This window comes from Dermacentor andersoni, chromosome 9 (assembly GCF_023375885.2).
Source record: "Dermacentor andersoni chromosome 9, qqDerAnde1_hic_scaffold, whole genome shotgun sequence".
Classification (NCBI taxonomy): domain Eukaryota; kingdom Metazoa; phylum Arthropoda; class Arachnida; order Ixodida; family Ixodidae; genus Dermacentor; species Dermacentor andersoni.
The window spans coordinates 5,130,060-5,146,216 of record NC_092822.1 but is presented as its reverse complement, the minus strand read 5'-3'; the positions used below and the strand labels follow the sequence as shown (position 1 = coordinate 5,146,216).

The 16,157-nt window shown below is 47.4% G+C and overlaps 1 protein-coding gene across 14 annotated transcripts in view; it reads left to right on the top strand.

Moving 5' to 3' along the window:
• LOC126527418 (uncharacterized) overlaps positions 1-16,157 on the top strand; it is a 476,501-nt gene that overhangs the window by 141,690 nt on the left and 318,654 nt on the right. For all 14 annotated transcript variants that reach the window (XM_055068432.2, XM_055068435.2, XM_055068434.2 and 11 more), the window contains exon 6: positions 8,354-8,699. In XM_055068432.2, coding sequence (XP_054924407.1) covers positions 8,354-8,699 — 346 coding nt within the window. The remainder of the gene's footprint in view (positions 1-8,353; positions 8,700-16,157) is intronic.

Genomic DNA, 16,157 nt, shown 5'->3' with positions numbered 1-16,157 from the left:
CGTCCCCATCAACCATTGCAAAGTGGATTTTGGACGCGTGGAAGCGGGTCCAAGCGGAGGTTGTGGTCAAATCATTTAAGAAGTGCTCGATCACAAACCACTTGGACGGAATGGAAAACGACCTGCTGTGCGATACCGAGAGCGGCGGTTCAAGTGGTGCGACGAACTCGAGTGGCAGTGTTAGTGACTGAGCATCTGACACAAGCTGTGGGTTCACTGTCTGCACCGACTTTTGTTTTGAATATTTGCAAAATAAAATGTTATTTCTTGCACCCATCTCGTCGTGATGTCGTGGCGAAAAGAGGGAGGGAGGGTCATTCTAGATTTTTCAAATCTAAGCACCCCCCTCACTTTGGGCATCGCGATCGTGAAAAAAAAAAAGGGGTGCTTAGAATCGAGTAAATATGCTAATAATAATAAAGAAAGGAAAACAGTAACACTGAATACATCACAACATGGAAGTAAAGGCAGATTTAGCAACGGCCCATACATGAGTGAGGCGCTCTAGTTCTCACATTCTCTTATTGGCCAGTTCAGCTCAAGTACTGAAAGCACATGGCTAGCATAGGCTGTGACGCAGTCTTAGCTGTGCTGCCACTGGGCAAGAACCACTTGCGTCAGTTGCATCATCCTGTGACCACTTGCGCCATTTCAGACCCATCCATTGAACTGGTGCCGAACTCTACCACTTGGCTGGGACCAAGTGGTAGACCTGGCTTAATGGCTCGATGACATCAGGAATACTACAACTGTAGAAAATGCGTCCGCTTGCCGTGAATCCCATGAAAAAGGAGTGTCCTTCTTGATGAGCTCAGTCAGTGAACAAGCAATCACGGCAATGTTGCAGACAAAATGCCGAAAATATGAATATAGTCCAACAAAGCTGCGAATGTGATTGGTTGAGCATGGCACAGGAAATTGTTTCGCAGCATGAACATTTGCTGGATCAGATTGAATAGCCATTGCATTAACAAGGTGAGCAAGCACTGCGACTTCATGGCATTCGAAACAGCAGCTGGATGAATTTAGTTAAGGGCCAGTTGTACGAAAAATGGCCAGTATTGCATACAGCTGCTGAAGATTGCTCTCAAAGGTTGGTGAAAACACTGACATCATTAAAATAACATAACATATAGGCATTTTGACCGTTTTAGTTCCCCCATAGATAAGAGTCCATCCCGCAATTGAATGTCGCTGGAATGTTGCGTAGGTTGTAAGGCATGACCTTAAACTGGTGCAGGCCATCTCGCATCACAAAAGCAGTCTTCTCACAGCCCATGTCGTCAACAGCTATCTGCCAGTATCCCGAGTGCAGGTCAATGAATGAAAAATATGTGGCACCATGAAGCCAATTGAGTGCATCGTTGTTGCAATTGAAGGGGTATATGTCTTTTTTCATTATTATTTTTTTAGGTGACAATTGACACAAAACTTCCCCCTTGCTGTCGTTTTTTTCTTTATAATATGACTGCAAATGCCCAGGGACTCGAAGACTGCTCATTAATGTCCTTGGCTAGCACCTTGTCTGAGACGAAATATGGGCAGCGACAAAGGGGATTCTCATCGCCTTTATTTATACAATGCTTCACTGCAGATTTCTGGCCTAAGTGATGATTGTGAAATCAAAAACGTTGTTCGATTAAGAGGTGGAAGTGTGAAATTAGGGGGCCAGTTAGTTGAGTTGTCCCGTGGCATTATAAGTAAAGAAGGAATTTTATATCTTTATGGTAACTTTAATGTGACCAGTTAAAAGCATTTTGTAAAGTGCAGCAAGAAATGAAGCCAAATTTTTTTTTCTTTGCAGGATGAGAAAAAATTATGATGAGTGTTGGTTGCTTAATCGCTCTTGAGCACTTAATTTCTACCATGAAAGAAGGACTTTTAGCTTTTCAGATACTGTCTTTAGGTGACTCATTAAAACGTGGTGAACGCCGATAGAAAGCCCAGAACCCTTCGCTGTCCGATTTTCCGGACATTTTGCCATGGCCGCAGGTCCGAAATGGCATTAATCAAACAGAGCCACCACTGCCGCCATTTTGATTACCTTGCCGTCGCGAACGGCACTCTTGCAGGCAGATCTTATTGCAGCCGTATCCACCACCCGCGGCATCGAAAGGCCTAGCTGCTTCGATGTTCGCTGTTAAGCTTTTTTGCTGTCCGGTGCCGTGTTTTTCATTTAAAGAATTCGCCACCATCAGCAATGCGACTCCGCCTTTGTGGTCCTCGCTATTAGCTTGGAACCTTGGAAAGCACGGCGCGTTGCATAATGCCGGTTTCTGAAAGTTATCTTCGCCTTATTACAGTAGTGCTACGTGGTGAAGCATTCGCGAAAGTATTGCGGTGAAGCATAACAAGCATGGGAAGGGGCAATTGTCACGGGATGTAGTACGTATTCCTAAATTATACACGAGTGCATTTGCCATCTCTAGTGGCAGTATGAGCACCGATGTGCCTAATAAGCGTACTAGCAGGTATTCAGAGCTTTTTCAGATGGGCTAGTGGCGACTTGAAGCCTTTAAGGGCAGTAAAAGACATGCATTCATTTTGTTGAACTGCCAGATTTTTCGGACATTTTCGCGTCCCCTACAGAGTACGAAAAATTAGACGTTGTCTGTACAACTGACGATGTAGATGCTTTAAATGGTCCGTGGGACGAACGCACTGTGTATGGAGGGCGATAACAGAAAGGACCTACGCATTGAGCAATGAATGGGAAAGGAAGTGTGCCGCTGCTTCTTTCAAGGAGCTTAAGCTCAGAAAACAGTGTTGGCTAATGCCAAGATGCAGGTATCCCTCATACAAACCAAAATAAACTCATTTGAGCAGCAAAACGCAATACTGAGGCATTGTGCGTGGGCTGAGAGTACGTCTGGACAATTGAGGGTGACATTACAGCTGTTGAGAGACAGTCTCACTTGTGAGAGTTCAGGCACCATACCATTGAGCTCATAATCAATTGATAGAAATTGCTCATATTCGAAAATATTTTCTTCTGTATGCATCTCCTTTTTATTCGTGTTTGGGAATGTTCTACTCTATTCACAATAGGTTTTACCATTCTGTTTTTCACAGGTATTTTATTTGCTGAGCATTTCACTAGCCCCCCCCCCTCCTTTCTGTTTTCCTATTGAATAAAATAAGCACTACTCCTACTTAGAAGAACTGGATTAAGTCGTATTTTATTTTTTAACATGCTTACTAGGGAGTGACAGCATCGGGCGACATGGTGTCAGCCCGCCTTTACATAAAACAAAGTTCTGTGTCACTCGGGAAATTTTGCAAAGGCACTTGGCGAAAACCTGGAAAACTCGGAATTTGGGAATGTCAACTTGGTAGACACTCTGTATGGAGCAGCAGGCTTCGCAGGGACTGTAACTTGGAAGTGTGGGTGGACCTGGTACTGAGGCACGCAGGTGCGGCATTGGTAACAAGGCCGTATGTGTACTGACAAGCAAGAATGAGGTAATGCACAGCACCCTCTCAGCGCTTTCTGTTCTAACAGCACTGAACAACTCAGACTTGGGGTCAAGTGCGTGAGCTTGGCCAAACAGAAAAGGAGGTTTGCTCCGAAGGTGCAAACTCTGACGAATGGTCATCCACTGCCGCCAAACCTACTGGCCAAGTGGCATCTTTACAGGGATGGCTTGTGCCATAACACCTCAGACTACAATAGCAAGGAGCTGGACTTCTCCATCATGGAGGTCGTCGAAGTTGAGAACTAGCCAGACCGTGACGTTAATGTACCTTGTGGAAATGGGCTTGCACGAGGCTTACCCTACGGAAAAGGCATGATGCTTCTCCTCTCTGCAATGCACAAAGGCACTATGGCTAGGTTTGTTGACTCTCTGGCACAGGGCAGAGAAAGCTGCGGAATCACTAACAAACATGCATTCATAACCCTAGAGACACCACAGTGCAACAATCACAGCACTTACGGGTGAAGGCTCCCCATAAGAGTGCTCCAGTTGTGGGCCTTTGAACACCTGCCGCGGGACTAAGCGCTCAGTGGAAGAGAGCTCATGTGGAGAAGCTGCCCTGGGGTTGACATTGGGAGGCCAGTCAGGGCACATTCCCATTACGTGTGTTCGTGCAGTGACTGACCCCAAGAGGGAGAAGCAGAGTTTGCGCGGGAAAGCAGCTATGGTGTGATAGCCTTGTCTGCCATGTTGCCATTGGGGTGGCGGTTCCTGGAGATCGAGCTTGGCACCACGTGTGAGCTAGGAGTTGAGGTGCACGAAGGCACCTTGATTCCCACATTCCCTTTTCCTGAAGACCAATGCCAGCCTGCAAAGGAGGTGGACTGAGCCCAAGTGGGAAGGCTCACTCAACCAAAGCGGGCTAAGCAATGGGGCAATGCCCGGGAGGGCATTGGGGTCTTTGTTAGGGCCTGGTCAGGGAGGAGGAGCCACAGCAGTCAGAAGAGGTGAGGGCGTTGCTTTTCTTGATGCGAGTTTGTGGTCCTGCCTTGATCACCAAAGTCCCGTTAACCAGGAAGGGTCCGCTTCGAGGAGGAAGGTACTGCAGCCCAGGTAGTGCAGGGCATAACTGCACCATGGTGCAGCCGGCAACAATTGAAATCCACTGGATAGGCAGGTTGGGCTGCCAGGAACACGTCAGGTGAGGCTGCCATTTACCTGCAGTAGCCCACTGCCAGAGTCGCCAGGCTCCCTTGCTTACAGGGTGACAGGAGCAGCTGGCCAGGACTGCCAGCTAGGTAAGCTGTGGTAGCCAGGGTGACCATACTCGGGCAGGGGCCAGAGCTTGATTGGGCGGACTGGCCGCTGTGACTGGCAACTGTGGCAGCAGGGGGAAAGGCTAGCGTGAGGTGCTTGTGGCCCCCATGCCAGAAACTGGCCACTGTAGGTAGGACCCAGGGACATCAGTTCCCTTGGTCACCAGCAGACTGGTGACACAGAAGGACCAGGCGCAGGGGGAAGACTGAATGATGCAGGGGTATGGACAGGAAAGGCTCCCTGCATAGCAGGCTTGCCAAGAAAAGGTGCCTGCTTGGTGGGTCTAAGGCTTGGGTAACACATAATAGGATATTAGGCCTCAAAGGCCTGTCACCACTTTGATGTGCATCCTTGCACCATAGCTGCATTTCTCCGTTAATTTAAGCCCCTTTCTCATTCTCTCTCTGAGAGAGAGAGAGAGAAAAAGAGATCAGTGGCAAAGGCTGGACCCTGGCTGAAACATTGAAAGAAACATTTTGCACATTTGGACATTCTTTTGTATGCTCTTAAAGCAACTGGACCATACAGAGAAACCTTCACTTGATCTACATATATAGGATATTTGCGGATTACCACTGCATCAAAAGTGGCTTAAAAATGTCTCGGTAAGAGTTCTTTGTCATTGGTAGATCTGATTATCAATCACACACGAACTATAATTACAAACAGTGTTGCCAAAATCATTCAAAGCATTTCACTGAAGTGAGAAAAAAAGTCACCGAAATTCTCTCTATAACTGTGAAGTCAATTTTAAATACCTTAGGTGTTTTGCAACACTATAATATAAGCTAGAGTGAGGTAAATCGTTTACCTATCTAATGTCCTGTGCCTATGACTGATAAATGGTGAATTTACCAGCAAGAGGTAGGGGCCTCTTACTAATATATTTAAATAATGGATATATTGATATAATGGATATTGTAGGTTTACAAATAGAACACACTATAAAAGGACACAAATAACTTAGCTTTCCTAGCACAAAAAGGCGCTTGGTCTTTCCATACTCTACAACAGCGGTCACCTGCTCAGTGTGCAGCACAGGCACTCAATCGATGAAAAAACATGTGGGAATGCCCTTGCTGCAAAGACATCCAGCAGAAATACCCCAAGCTGCACAATAGGACCTTAAAGAGGCACTGAACCATTTTTAATCAAAGGCTTTAATCAAAGAAATGCAGTTGAAGTTAAATTACACTATTTTAGAAATACTTTACCGCAAAAAGTACTTCAGTGCCTTCAGCAGAAGTGGAGTTATTGACACTCAAACATTGCCTTTGGCCCCTTCACAGTGCTCCAACTCTTCCTTCAATGCCTTGCACTATGAAGGCTGTGGTGGAGCAGGATGTGCCCACAATGCCTTCTGAACGTCACTGGTGGCACGCAGTTTACCTATGAACTAGGATATTCACGTAAATGCCACTTTCTACAATTTTGCCGCCTACAGCATGCTAAAGTTGGCCAAATGCGGTTCTCCTCCGTGACCTACAGTAAGCTCAGTGAGCGGGCTTGTTGCGGCACCCCATGGCAGCTGCGGTATCTACATTACACAGCAGGCGAAGCTAGATGCAACTGTAGTGTGTATGCACAATGTTTGCTATGTGCACGACAGTACTAGAGTGCGTGCTCGTGGTAATGCGCTCCAATCTAGCCGTGCTACGAGGTGTGGATCGGCTTTGGCCTGCACCAACTTGACCGAAAGGTAGTAGCCACATCCAACTTGCGCATTTTGAAGCACTGTCAGTAGCTCAACACGAATCGATGTCTGCCAAGGCATCTAGCCAGGAGTGGCCAGCAGTGAAGTGCGCCTTGGCAAGCCGACGTGTGGTCTGACCTTAAGTTTCATGTAGTTAGTTCAAGGCTAGTTGAGTGTTCAAAACCAATTGAAATTAGAGACCCAACTGTTTCATTACTGATAAGCAATGTGGCCAAAGTTTAGTTCTTACATGGGGGCTGCGGCCGAGTGTGAGCAGGTGATAGTCGGCTTCTTTCGGAAGTATGTAATTCTTATCAAAATTTGAAATGCTGATTTTTGCTTAGTTCAGCCTGTTTATTAAACTGCATCAATAAATAGACAGAGTAATACTAGGAGGAAGTGCACTGATCCAAACACCATTCTAGATTGATGTCAGCTATCAGCCAGTAGCAGCCATATATGGGAATATTGCATATGATGACATATGCAAGCCGCCAGCAGCTTCGAAATGAGTGAGGAGAAGGCCTCATTTGAAAGAAGACCATTTTAGAAAAAGGTTACTTCTTGCTAGGCTTTTAGGCTCCATGTGCCACGCACGGCTGCAAAATTTGGCTGAGATGTTCAGAGCAGCTTATGCTATTCGCGGACACTGCTTTTTCACCAAGCTCGAGGCGTGGTCCAGACCATAGAGTTTCATACAATATTAATAGAGGGAACTCTGGCACTGCAGTCGTTGTACCACCATGGGAATGATGGGAAGTACATGGATTTGTCTGATCTTTGTGCATATGCATTCAGACGTTCTTATGGCCTTGTATATTACGCTCCATAAATCTTATTGTCGCAAGTTTCAGCGCAATCTATACTCTTGAAGTGCAGAAGATGCCGTGAACATGCACAATTTGCTATTAATTGCAACAATTGCGCTTGTCCAGGTGGCCAAATCGAAACGTGCCAAGCGTCTCAAGGCACTGGCATGCCCACGATAAATTCATAAGGGCGTTTCATTCGCTTGTCGATACATGCATCCGTGGCTTAATGGTTTCAATATCAGGCTTCTGTGCTAGAGTTCTTGTGTTCAAATCCTGCCGTCGGACAATTTTAATGATGTTTATTTAATTATTTATTACACAGTACATTGTTGAAAATGAAGAGCTTACAAAGTCACAAAGCCATTTGAAGCCAAAAGGACGAAGTTTAGGCAAATCCACGTACTTCCCATAATTCCCATGCTGGTACAACCGTTCTCATTGCAGCTCCTGTAGACACTAGCGCCAGAGTTACCTCTAGCAATTATTGTATGAAACTCTATGGTTCGGACTGTTCTAATGCTAAAGAATGGTAATGTTAACAACCCAAGATGGTGGCACTTGAGTACTTCTGCGTAACAGTGTGAGGGAAACTGCACCGCCCGCTTAGCACAAGTCACCATGTGCCAGAAACATATTGCCTGGAGCAAGTTTATTGAGACAAGTTTCAGAAGCAGCCGATATCGGCAACAGCAAAGTCGCTAAAAAGGTCGCTGTGATCTAATAACAATGTGTTGCTTGTCAGTCCTTGCTGTTTAAAGTTTGCCAATGCTTCTGTGCTGCATCTAAAGGTAAACTTGCAAGACACTCTACTCTAGCAGGACTTGTTTTGGAGTCGTAATTATGGTGCTTATAAATTCACTGTTCGATATGCACGGAGTAGCTCAATGGCTTGTACTAGAGCGCTCGTCCTGTCTTAATGTCTTTCCTTTAGTGTGATCCTGTTTTTCGGACTAAAATATTTACAGTTCGACTTGCAAAACAATGCGGGCTGCATAGATGCTGCGCTGTAGTAAGGCAGTAAGGCAGTGCATGTTCCACCAACTCACAGGGCCTGCAGAACGTGCTTGACACTGTGCAACCATGCAAGTGGTATCATATGTGTTGCTTGTATGCAGGCCAACCGTGAAGGAGCTTCTGCAGCTGGATTTCTTCCAGGAGGACATGGGCCTCAAGGTTGAGTTTGTCAACCGTGAGGAGAGCCTGGCGGGCGGTGCTGACAAGGTGGAGCTGCGGCTGCGCGTGCTGGATCCCAAGAAACGCAAGGACAAGCACCGTGAGAACGAGGCCATCCAGTTTGAGTTCCACGTAGAGAATGACAACCCCGACGAGATAGCCAAGGCTATGGCCCTGACGGGTATCATAATGGAAGAGGATGCCCGCATTGTGGCCATGCTCATCCGAAACCAGATCGCTGCCCTGGTGCGTGACCGGCAGCACCTGCAGATGCAGGCAGCTACCACGGTATGTTTGGCTTGGATAATATCGGGTAGGCCTGAGACATTTTGCTTGTAATGCTCAGACGAAACATGATGGTAGGCATATCCATTTGTGACAAGCATGGGCGATGATTCTAAATTCACGAAAGATTCATGCTTTCTTGCAAAGTGCGAGTGTGTGATGCTTGCAAAACCCTTTTTCTCTGCTGTAGGTAGGAGGCAGAGGATTAAATTGTTTGCAGTTCCTTTTTGGATGTTTTCATCGTCTCAACGCTGAATGCCATCATAAAGGAAGCAAATGAAAAAAGTGGGCCTCACTAAGATACCTTTCTTTGATTACACATGAAGAAAAGCAGTGTTGCTTACTTTTTTCGAGCGTGTCACGAAACTCAGACCAACAACTCGCAAAATTTTATCTGCTGCCATGTCATGTTATCTTGCTGCCATGTCACTGAAATAGTCAATAAAACTCTCAAGTGAATTTTCAGTAATGTAGGTGGTTGCCTAAATATTGTCACGGGAATTCACAAGTACACGGGGAAGAGACGAAACCGTATATTACAATATTTACAGGCTGCTGCTACCGCAGAATTCCTGACATCATGCGGCATGTCCCGTCTGCTTTCTCTTCACAGAGTGAAGTGGTCCTTTAATGGCAAGCTCATACGCGATGCCTTGTAACATCACTCCCGGCAGACTGAGTGTCATCACGGCACCTTCTCAAATCAGTCAGCACTGCTGGTGAAGTAGGGTTTTAGCTGCGACACATGGATAACATCAATAGTAGATGTAAAAGAAGGCAGGCGATGTAGGAGTGGAGTGACGTGGTAGTCAACGTCGTGGAGCTTATGGAAAACTTTGTAGGGTACGGTATAGCGAGGGAGGAGCTTCTCGCACAGTCCTTGGCATCGAGACTGCGCCCAGAGTAGGACCAGAGATTCAGGAGGGTACTCGACTTCGCAGTGGCAGTTATCGTAGCGCTCTTTTTGGGAGGCCTGTGACGCACATTGCCTAGTATTAGCAACATGGTGAGCTATTCTGGCTTGAGAGATGATGTCCTGAGCATGTGCGGTGGGTACGGGGGGATCAGCAGGAATGAGCATCTCGAAGGGCCACGCATGGTTGCGGCTGTACAGGAAAAGGAAGGGTGAATAACCAGTGGTGTCATATCGGAACAAGTTGTAAGCAAAATTAATGTGGGGTAGCGTGGTGTCACAATCGCAGTGATCAGTAGGGACGTACATAGACAGCATAATGAGAGTTTGGTTGACGCGCTCGGTAAGACCGTTAGTCTGTGGATGGTGGACTGTCTTAAGGCGGTGTTCAGTAAAGCAGCTATGAACAATTTCGTCAGTGGCCTTTGCTAGGAAACAGTGGCCACGATTCGTAAGAAGCTGGGGCAGATCCTCGTGTCGAAAAATGACGTCACTGAGCAGAAAGTCTGCAACGTCTGTAGGGCAGCTACTGGGCATGGTGCGCGTTATGGCATATCAGGTCATATCGAAAGTTGCGATGGCAATTCATTTGTCGCCGGATACGGACGTAGGGAAAGGTCCGAGCAAGTCAAGGTTGACGCGAAAGAAGGGCTCCGATGGAATTTTGACCGGTTGAAGCAGGCCAGCGTGTGGAAGAACAGAACGTTTGTGACGTTGACAGTGCTCGCAGGCAGCAACGTATCGGCACACAGAACAATACAAGCCAGGCCAAAAAAACCGCTATCACACGCGGCCGAGGTGTCCCACAGTTGGAGCAGCGCATAGATGTTGAAGAATGGTGGCACGCAGGTGTGGAGGAATAACTAGCAAAACTTTCGGCCCATCAGGTGTCATGTTGCGACGGTATAGAAATTCATTGCCTTGGACATACGGACGTAGAGAAGGCTCGGAACGTGCGAAGAGAATTGCTGAATGGCGAGCTTTAGGGATTCATCCCGACGCTGTTCGGTGCCGATGTTGCGTAAATCAGATATGGCGAGCACACGGGAATCATTGTCATGATCCTAGCAGGGTCCACTGGATGGCGTGAAAGACAGTCGACATCGTGATGTAGCCTGCCAGATTTATAAATTACCTCAAATGTTCAGTGGAACCCCGTTCATACGTTTTTCACCGGACCGAGAAAAAAAAAAACGTAACAGCCGGGAAAACGCAACAGTGAGGAAAGCTCCGAAAATGAATGAAAAAAGTGCAGCTTCAACTATAGACAATTTATTTCCACAGAGTGCGCTTAGAACTTCAAAAGGCTAGAATGCTGGCTTGCCGTTTCTTTCGCTCGCTAGAAATCACCACACGTTTCTCAATAGCCTGGAAGGCCGCATTGCTGTCAGCGTCGTTGAGAGGTGCGACGTACCTGCGGAGGAGGTCCAGAGCCGCGACGGCTTCTCCAAAGCTTGGATTTGGCAACTCCCCAGCATCATGCGGCTCGTGCTCCTCGTTGTCACCGCGCTACGGCAATGGCAACGGATGAAGGAATATCCGCGGGAAATTTTGCCCTCTTTGGCGTAATCATGCTAACGTGCTAACGATTGTTTAGTATTGCTGTGGAGTGCACGCGTCCGAGCAGCCCGGTTGCGCGCAGCGCGGCGTGGTTTCGCGAGAAATGTAAACAAGAGAGGAGAGCTGGCCCGATAGGCGGAGCAATGCCATGAGCGACGCCAACTTCCGGCTTCCCTTTAGCTATAGCTTCACAAAGAATGACGTCAGGGCCTCTCCTGAGTTTCCTTCCTCCGTGAGTCGACCCGTCCAACAAACCATGCGGGGACCGTAATCGCAGCGATGATAGTGAGAGCATTTTTCACGAATGGCCACCTAGTGGCGGCCTTTCGAACTACCGTGCGGCTTCTTGCAGTCAGTTCCATAGCCAAGCGAGTCAAAACTCGTCAAAAGTCAAAATGGCGGTTAAAGCGCGTTGCCTACTTTAGCCCAGGCGGGTTCGGGTTGCGACGCATCATGCGGGAACGTTTTCACAGATACTACGTAACAGCGGGGTTCCTTATACATTGAATCCTATGGAAGCTATGCCGGGACCGGATGAAAACGACGTAGCAGCCGGGAAAACGCAGCAGTGAGGAACGTAACAGCGGGGTCCTACTGTATATTCCTGTAGTCTGAGAGCCCCAACGAACAAGGCGACCAGTTGGGTCCTTGAGCAAGGGCGGCCAACAAAGAGCGTGGTGGTCAGTGAGAACCGAGAATGCGTGGCCGTGCAAATACGGGCGAAATTTTGTGACAGCCCAAATCAATGCAAGGCACTCGCTTTCTGTGATCGAATAGTTCCGTTTAGACATGGAGAGAAAGCGGCTAGCATTTGCAATAACACATGTTTGGCCATGCTGGTGCTGAGTGAGGACAGCGCTGAATCTATGCCCACTAGCGTCTGTTCGAAATTCAGTAGTCGCGGATGGGTCAAAGTGAGCCATTATAGGCGAAGTGAGCAAGTTGATCAGTGCCGAGAATGCAGCCGCTTCGTTGTGGCCTCACGAGAAGGGGGTGACCTTCTTTAGAAGGTCAGTTAGGGGCCAGGCTATGATGACGAAATTGTGTGTAAAATGGCGGAAGTACGAACATAATCCCACAAAACTCTGAACATTTTTAGTAGACGAGGGCACCGGAAAGTTCGACAGCACTAATCTTGTCAGGCCAGGTTGGACACCTGTAGCACTTGCTGTATTTACACGATTATAAGTCGACCTATTTTTTTAAATTTGGAAATCTGAAGTGGGGAGGGGGGCTTGACTTACAATCGAAACTAAAACATGGCACCGCAAAAAAAGCAAGACCAACGAGATATCAGGGAAGCTACAACGTAGTTACAATTTTATGTTTGCTCTACGGCCCTACCCATAGCTTTCTGCCATCCTGCACGTTTGTTCACTTTTTGGAAGGTTTTTCAACATTTTTTAGAGTTTTACAGTGCACACAGCACTTATGGGGAGGGGGGGGGGGAGTGTCGATACTTCATGGAAGTGCCGCTGTTCCATTTGCGGCAGCACCCTCAGAACAGCGGCGCTTGCGGGGAGTATCGATAGTTCATGGAAGAGCAGACACTGCTCATGTGTTTCTGTTTTCCTGTAGCTCTTTAGTTTCATGCGTTTGATTTGACTGCCGGCCACGTGCTACTTCCGTGCTTCCTCAGTCGTCATGAGTGCTCCGAGTACACTAAACATTCAGCGCTCGTTCACAGAAGCGTTCAAGAGGGCTGCCATCCTTTATGCTGAAGAAACAATTAACTGCGCAGTGGGCCATAAGTTTGGTGTTTCTTAATGGGTGGTACGAGAGTGGCGACTGCGGCTAAGCAAAATTTTCACCTGTGGCGGCAAGTGAAGAGTGGCTGGTGGCAGAAGGCTCCAAACTTACGCCAACAATCAGCTTGCGAGCTCCACGCACCAGGTAGGACAGCAAAACTTACCTGAAATGTTCACCGCCAGCATATGCTACCCGCGGACTTTTTCACCAAGCCCAAGGTGTGGTTCAGAGCCCGTTTAAAGACTTCGCCCAGCTTGCTTATCTACTAACAGACCTGTTTCGCAAGGACACTCCCTTCATTTGGTCTACTCAGTATGAGACTACTTTTGAGCACCTAAAGTTTTTGCTCACCTCTGGGCCATTTCTCCGCCATTTTGATCCGGAGGTGTTCCCGGAACTGCATTGTGATGCAAGTGGTGTGGGCATTGGTGCTGTGCTCGTCCAGTTTCACGACCGACACCAACACATTGTTGCCTGTGCATGTCATGCTCTCACAAAAGCAGAGAGCAATTATGCAGTCACAGAACTGGAATGTCTTGCTGTTGTTCTCGCCATCCATAAGTTCACACCATATTTGTACGGCTGCCATTTCAAGATTGTTACTGACCATCATTCTCTCTGCTGGCTCATTAGACTGCATGACCTAGCTGTGTGGTTGGCTCGGTGGGCCTTGTGGCTTCAAGAATATGACTTTTCTGTTGCTTACAAGAGTGGTCGGTGTCGCACAGATGCCGACTGCTTATCTCATCTTCTCTCTCTGAGCAAGAGCACTGATGATGATCCTTTCGATGACTACTTAACTACTGTCTCATCGGACTTTCCTGGCTTTGCTGCCTTCAAGAAAAAACAACACCATGACCCTTCACTAAAGCCGATTATTGATGTGACCCACAGATCTGTACGAACTACACCATTTGTGATGTGTGAGTGACGGTCTGCTGTACCACAAGAATTATTACAACGGTGCTCCACCACTCGTCGTTCCAGAATCCCTGTGCCTTGCAGTACCTTGGTCCATGCATGACAACCTTATATCCAGAAACCTTGGGTTTGCTCGAACGCTCCACTGCCTCCGACAACATTTCTATTGGCCTCAATCGGGGATGACAATGAAGCAATATGTTGTCAGCTATTATGTCTGCCAACACCACAACCAACGGATTACGGCTCCTGCAGGAACTTGGCAACCAGTTCGACTTCCAACTTCACCTTTTAAGAAAGCGGGTATAGATTTACCTGGTCCCTTCACCAAATCTTCCACTGACTGCCGCTGGATAATTGTATACGTGGATTATTTAATGCGTTATGTTGAAACAATGGCGCCTGTCTCACTTACAGCAACCAATGTTTCGTGGTTTCTTCTGCATTCGATTATCCTCTACCACAGAGCTCCTCGGGTGGTGATAAGTGATCGCGGCCAGCAGTTCACCGCTGATGTTGTGGAAGAGTTTCTATGCCTTTGTGGAACTCAATACAGTGAACTCTCACTTGAGTGAACTTCAAGGGACCGAAGGAAATAGTTCACTTAACTGAAAGTTCACTGAACTGAATATTCTCTAGACCAACATAAGACATGACATACAGAGTCAAAAGTTTGAATTGCAATTCATGGAGAAAAAGACATGGCATCCATAGTGTTACAAATGTGGGAAATGGAATTTGTACATATCAATAAGTGCAAGGTTCATAACAGTTATAATGCTGCCTTTCTCACTTAGAAAAAAAATCTGTAATCTTCTACTGCACTTGTACTATTAAAGCACAGGAAGTAACAAAACTGTCCAATGTTTTTGTACACTTCTTCTGGCACAGCTTGCTGTTGAGACACAAAGTCTCTCAACTTTCCAATGTACCCTACAACCTCAGCTAGAGTTATAGGGCTTGAAACTGGCTCGGCGATGTTACTTTGTTCATGGCTTCCGAGATTACATGTTTGCTCGTTTTGTGCGGGCGATCTCGGAGGCCATGCCTCATTGCCGTTCGTTTTCCGCGCCGCCGCTCTGCCCCTGGGGCGCTGTAGCGCCAGCGACGTTACATTGCCGATCGTAAAAATAATGTAAAAATAAGCCTTGGTCCTCTGAGCAAGTTCGTTAAACTGAAATATTGACTGTTCCAAAATTTGTTTAAGTGAAACATTTTTGCACAGAATCTATAATGGTGTATCCACACGACGGACGGCTCCGCGCAAATCTGTGCCGCGGACGCTTATTCCGCCGCCCGTCCGGCTGCGAAGCTCATCCAGACGACGGACGGGCTGAGCAGTGACCACGCCGGAAAAATAAAGATGGCGGCACCACCCGAAGCGAGTGCCGTCCACCTCGAACCTGTTAAGTCGTTGTCGTCCACTGTGTGGCCCGTAACTTTCAAACGGAGGCTTGTATTTTGTTTAAATTTGTGTCCAGAAGCTTCGACAGCAATGTATTCGGGATGAGTGTGCACCGTTTCCGAAAGCGATACTCAGAATCTCGGCATGTAGGCTTAGAGTGGCTGTATTGGCTGAACATGACCTCGAAGATGTTGCAGCGGCCTGGGCGGATCTCAGTGGCCGTAAGTTAAAGTGATTGCTTGTTTCTACTCACTCTAGATGGCGCCATCGGTGTAACAAAGACTTTGTCATACGTGTTTTTCATTCTGAATGAAAACGGAGATCGAAAGGAAACGACGGTTGGCCGCAATGGCTGTTGTTTTGTCCGAATTGGATGACGACGTGTACTTGTTTCATCGAAAGAGGTCTTCTTACGCTCTCGTGTCTGCGTAATCGGTGAGAGTCATGTCCCACAACGTGGGGGACTGCTCCACGACATGTAAGAACAAAGTTGCCTCGTCGCTCAGGTTCATTTCAGTCGCTCTTGTGCGAGTCGCGCGTGCGCGAACAGACACGAATGGTGTCGGCAGCGATGAAGCTGTTTCAGAAAGATCCCAAAGGCACGCTTGTTGCCAGACTGTAGAACATGCTAGGCTAAATCCGTAGCATTCGACCCCCAAAATCCAGATGCGAAAAATAACACGGCATTTTCCGTCCGTGGGGGTCGTGGACGACGCGCGGACGGCACAAATCCGTGACGCGTAGTCACGTGATGCGCCGTCCGTCGCGAAAAAGACGGATTTCGTCCGTTGTGTGGATCCACCATAAGAAAACTGCCGAGGATTTTTAAAAAGTTCGTTATTCTGAAATATTCGATAAACCGACGTTCGTACAACTGAGAGTTTACTGTACCGCTATTCCACACCTTACCATC